This window comes from Nestor notabilis, unplaced genomic scaffold (assembly GCF_000696875.1).
Source record: "Nestor notabilis isolate BGI_N333 unplaced genomic scaffold, ASM69687v1 scaffold5685, whole genome shotgun sequence".
Classification (NCBI taxonomy): domain Eukaryota; kingdom Metazoa; phylum Chordata; class Aves; order Psittaciformes; family Psittacidae; genus Nestor; species Nestor notabilis.
In genome coordinates, this window is record NW_009928007.1 from 84,652 (window position 1) to 90,651 (window position 6,000).

Sequence of the window (6,000 nt, forward strand, 5' to 3'; positions counted from 1 at the left end):
AAATTAATGGCTAGCAAGAGCAAGGATACAATATTAATATTAAGTTTCTGCTCTAATGCTTTGAATAGATTCCCAGAAATTGCTCTGTAGTTTCTAACCTTCAGGTATTTATTCAAGATTTTCATTGCGTATAATGGTAGTGGCTTTATTTGATGAAAATAAAAATACAACCCAACACAATGTAGAGACAGTTGTGTCTACTTATATCTACCTTTTATTTTTTTGTGTGTGTTTCCTGCATATCCTTTCCCAGACAGGGGCTACACTGTAGGACTAGTAAGTGCCTCACGATACAAGTCTTATCTAGTAGGGGTTTTCATGCATTTGTGGACAGTGAACCTGGAAACCTTTGCCCATACACTTAACCCTTCCTTGGAAAAATCATTTTGCTAATTTTCAGTACTCCTTGAGGAATATGAAGTGGGAATGACAGTGTATTTTTTTGTCCTAAGATTGAGAAGTCAGCTGGTTTGAAATGAATTGAAGGAAACTTTCACAGACAACAAAGATTTCTATTTTGGAATTCACTGCTGTAGGACACTTAGAATTGAAAAGAATTTCAAATAATAAATCTGAAAACTAAGCAAAAATTAGAGGAATTATAACCTCCTGATGAGGAAGTACCTATGCTGCTCACTGGTACAAGCTGGGAGCGTGGGTAGAAATGTTGTGCGTGGAAGGGACATGTATGTATACCCATGTCTTAGCTCAGCTAGCAGAAGATGTTTAGAACTGATGCAGAAACAGGATACTGGGCTAGACGGAAATTTGATCTGAACCAGTACAGCAAATACTATACTTTTCTGTAGTCCATGAACCTATGATTTCACAAAATGTTTGGCTCCCTCCTTAAGTCAGCTGTCTTCTGTGTAGTTCTGAAGAGCAGCTTTGGCTGCCAGTGTAAACTGAGGAGCTCCATGGAAGAAGTGACCTGCCAAGGTTTCTTTTGTGTTCAGAGAGACAGTCTGATCTTGTTAGTATTCACTACTCTCTCAGTTCATAGACTGCACAGTCAATCACAGCTCAACAGTCCCACATGGGCTATATTTAGACTGCAGCCATAACACACAGCAATGTGTACAAGCTAGCTGCAACATAATCAATGAACAGGAATATCACTGGCAAAGTAGCTACCAGAACTTGAAAGTGTACAGCACAAGCTGTACTGACTTGGTTAGAGACTCAGCTCATTATCTGGGCAGGCAGTAACTGTGCATTTGGCCATCTCAGCAGTGCCAGAGTGAATAAGATGCCAGCAGGAAAGGCCACAAAAAGTTTTATGGCAGTAAGGCAAGCTGCCTGCCATAATGGAGATGTCAAATTAAGAAAATAGTTTTTAAAATAAAAAACTTAGTACTGAGTTACAATATCAAAGAACCATTTCTCCTTCAGGAATTACCCAGAGACAAATAAGAAGGAAAGAAAAAAAGAGTTCTGTGTAGCCAGAGTTCTGTGTAGCTGAACCTAACCTGTGAAATTTAGTTCACAATTGATAAAGCCAGGAAACAGGGAAAGGATCAGTACAAGACTATGTTAAAATACAGTGAATCATGATGTCCTCAAACAGTTGGTAAAGTCAAAACAGAAATATCTTACAAATTAGCTGATGTGAAGGAGTAAAAAAGTGCACAATCATGCAAGTTTTAATAGAAATACAAGAAGATATTAAAAAAAGCCTACAGAGCTTTACAGGAAGCATTACTATATGAAGAGGGACAGATTTTTTGACCTAAAGTATTCCTATTGGAAGCCATGCAAATAATAATAGTAAAAGCATGGTAATATTAACATTAAATAATGCCCCTTTGAAGCACACGTTTAAGAGGCTGCTTGGAAAACCACCAAGTAAGATGGTTTAATGCATGTGATTGTAAATTTTATTAAAGTTAATAAACACTTTTTTAAGTGATGAAGGAACAGAGATCATTACTCAGGAGAAATGAAGGCCCTTACGGCCTTGAAAAAGGTTTTGATTTATATATGGTTTTACAGTTTCTAATATTTTCCTGAGATTAGGGGAAAAATACAGCTGTGATGCTGATCATTGTTTAGTCATTATTTTCCTTAATAAATGCAGCCCCAAAATATAAATTTGACAGATTTATAAAATCTTCCCCTTTTAATTCTAGACTATTGACAGTATATGATTTCTGGCATAGTTCTACGTCTTGATAGATTGGTGCTAAATAAAAGATATTTTCAATGTCCAAGATTATGCGTGATAAAAATTGTTCTAATCAGCCTCTTCTATAAATAATATTTTTAAGTGGAGCATTTTTTGTATTTTTGCTTTGAGTAATGCAAGCAGGGTAGACAGAGTACAGGGCTAAAGTGTTATATGGTTATAGAAGATGGCAAACGATAGCCTTCTTTATTGAGACTATTGTTCAGACCAAAATCCAATTGGTTTCTTGTGAGATTAAGAGATTATGGGGTTATTGACCTTTCTTCGGGCATGATGCTTAGGGTCCTTAAACTATGGATTTAGGCAGTGTAGTGATACAAGTTGTTCCAGAGAGTAATTCAGACAAGAACCTATTGTGGAGTTTGCTTTAAAAAACTGTTATGAAATTAAACCTGGGAAGAAAGACCAGTATAATGGTTTAAGCATCTAAAGTTAGAATCATAAAACATGAGTTTCTGCCCTTTATGATGCTTTTTAAGTAGTTTTTGTAAGCATTTGGGCTAATATTGACTTTTTAATTTTATATTATGCCTTGCAGTTTCTTTGTCCAGCTGGCACTCTCTGCTGATTTTTCTTGTTCTAGATAGCTTCATGAAGTTACTGAAGATGAACACCAGTGTAAATAAGAACAGAAATTGTTTCAGAATTATTTGATCCTATGTTCAGGTTTCTAATTATGTGCCAGGATCATGAAATAGGTGTTAGAACATTAAATCATCTACTAAAAATATACTTCTAAACTGTTGACTGAACATAATTTTACTGTGATTGTTATGTATCAGGCTGCATTTGGATCTTAATGTAGTCAGATTTTTTTAGTGTCCTTCAAATAAGCCACCAAAGTATTTATAAACAAATTCAGCTTTGATCTTAAAATCTCATCTGCCACCTGAGATGGTCTCCTCTAGCTATGTCTGTGTTTCTGAGACTGAAGGACTTCCACTGAGAAGATGTTGACAAGGAGACATGGCAGGCCAGAGGTTTAGGTTTACCAGCTATAGTTTCTTTTCTTTGAGCTGTTCTCCATTTGTGCTACAAATATCCAGCAGATAAATCCATAGTTGATAATACCTGGAAAAAATATTCTGGCAATCAACTGAAAGATTGTAGAGAAGCATGGATTTGTACAAGATTAACAAGGTGGCTGATATACTCAGCAGTCCCAAAGATGCCCTCCCTCCTGTTTGAGGAAGTTAACACAGGAAATACTATGAGTCTTCTGTATGGAATTTCTGAGTCCTTCCTATGGAGGTAGAGTAAGTAGAACTGAGAGCAGAATTTGAGGAGCAGAATATCAGTACAAAAATAAGTTGCTGTTTTTAGGTAAATTGCTGTACTAGAGTGAAACTAAACATTTTGAGTTTCCTGACAATTTTAATTCCCAAATACTTCAAAATTGTTCGCTCAGCCACAGGTTACTGCAAAACCAGACAGGTCAGTGATGAATGCTTTTCTAGGTGTTAGGCAGTGAGTCATAGAAGCTGATAGTTCATTACTTTTGTGTGCTGTATATGAAAACTAATTTTCTAAAAAAGCACCATTTCTTTGTCTGTTTCAGGACCGTCTTGACTCTTTAACTGAAGTTGATGATTCTGGACAGTTGACCATCAAATGTTCTCAAAATTACTTGTCACTGGATTGTGGTATTACTGCATTTGAACTGTCTGACTACAGTCCTAGTGAGGATTTTCTTGGTGCTCTGGATGATATGACCTCCAGCCAAGGGAAAGCAAAATCATTTGAATCCTGGAACTACAGTGAGATGGATAAGGACTTTCCAGGACTTATCAGAAGTGTGGGTTTACTTGCAGTAGCAACTGATTCCATTTCTTCCCAGTGTAATGAAGCATTAAATGAGAAAGAAACCCATGTACCTCATTCATCAGAAGATGGAGAAGAAAATAAAGACAGGAAAGCACCACATGAGCTTTCACTAGTATCTACTTCTGTGAACTCCTCGCTTTCTAAAGGACCTTGCTCTGTAGATGGTGTTTTAGCTACTGACAGCAAACCAGTTTCCACATTAAAGAAACCAGTATGTAATCTTCCACAGCACACCAATGAAAAAGTCAAACATTCTCACTGTGAAAATTCAACTCCCAAGAGGTCCATAAGAGACTGCTTCAATTATAACGAAGACTCACCTACACAGCCTACATTGCCAAAAAGAGGTCTATTTCTGAAAGATGATGTGTTTAAAGATTATATGGAAGCCAGTGATTTAAAAAGGCAAATCTCTCAGATAGTTAAAAATGAAATGAGTAGAAGTACACCCTCGTTGTTAGATCCACCAGACAGGTCCAAGCTTTGCCTAGCTTTACAGTCACCCTATACTAACAGTCCATCTGCAGTTAGTCAGTCATATGATTGCTTAAATATAATAGGTGATAGAAACCTTGAGTACACAATAAATAATCACTTTAAGGACAGTCCCATAAGTCTAGGAAAGTCTGCTTTCTACAGCTGTAAAGAAAAATCAAAGCACAAGAAGTCTCATGATGCTCCAGATAAGGTGAAAGCTGGTGGAACACCTGGAGGTATGTGCAAAACTGCTCCATCAATCCAAGTCAAAAAAAGAGGACATCCTTCTCTACAGAATGGAATTACTTCTCATAACTCTCAGTCTCTGGAGGTGACAGAAACAGATTTTTCTTCATCATCAGATTCTTGTAACCAGAGAGCTCCAAATGGACAATCACAAGATAAAACTGAGCCTTTTAGTTCACCAACATGTAGCCAAAAGAGTGCTTCCTCAGCTGGTTCTGAGCTTGCCAATTCATCACCTCTTCTACTGAGAAGAAAGAATAATAAAAGCTTCTCCTCAACACACATCTATACTCAGAAAACCAGTAAAGATGGTGAGGTCTGGTATGGATCTGATGAATATTTAGCACTTCCTTCACATCTCAAACAGACTGAAGTATTAGCTTTAAAACTAGAAAATCTAACAAAGTTGCTTCCCCAAAAGCCTAGAAGAGAAACCATTCAAAACATTGATGACTGGGAGCTGTCAGAAATGAATTCGGATTCAGAAATGTATCCAACGTACCAAACAAAAAAGCACAAAAAAGTGGGTAGAATTTCACCGAGCTCTTCAAGTGATATAGTATCCTCCCTAGGTGACAGCATTGAATCTGGGCCTCTCAGTGATATTCTCTCTGATGAAGATCTTTGTACGCCTGTATCTTGCATGAAAAAATACTTTGAAGAAAAGTCAGAAAGGACTGCTGTCACTGAGCCCACGGAGAATGAGACTTCTGCCTCAAATAAATCAGCTTTAATTCATCAACTGATGCAAGATATACAACATCAAGAGAATTATGAAAGCATATGGGAAAAAATTGAGGTAAGCCAATAATCCTGTGTTCTTCTGTGCTCTTGATAAGCCTATATATGGAAATGGAGCTGTGGGCAGGGGTGGAGCTGCTTTCTTGTTTTCTTTTAATAATGAAAATAGCCTCACCTAATGGATGCTAGAATTAGAGAACAGCAGTGATCATTGCAATTATAATAGAATGAAGTTATCTTTAGGTATACAGAATTTGCCTGCATTATTTTACTTGCACCAATGCTTTTAAACTTGGCAAAACATTATTTTACCAATAGAGCTTCTCTTTGCCAAGATCACGTACATGATAAGTTATTTTTTTGGATGAAGTAAAAAAAAAAAAAGGCAAAAAAGGAAAATTAGGGATCTTTGTTGTATGATTCAGGAATAAGAACTAGCTGCAACAGCTGGCTGCAGCTGTGAACACCCACTTCCTCTCCATACCCATCCTCTTCTCACCTCTTCTGAAGTGTGGATTGAGCTTGAG

At 37.0% G+C, this 6,000-nt stretch overlaps 1 protein-coding gene across 1 annotated transcript in view; it reads left to right on the plus strand.

Moving 5' to 3' along the window:
* Positions 1-5,531, plus strand: part of LOC104405576 (A-kinase anchor protein 6-like) — a gene marked incomplete at its 3' end in the record, with an annotated part of 42,906 nt that extends 37,375 nt beyond the window's left edge. The window contains exon 3 of the mRNA XM_010014318.1: positions 3,744-5,531. Within this exon, the coding sequence (XP_010012620.1) occupies positions 3,744-5,531 (1,788 nt within the window). The remainder of the gene's footprint in view (positions 1-3,743) is intronic.
* Positions 5,532-6,000: the final 469 nt, after the last annotated feature.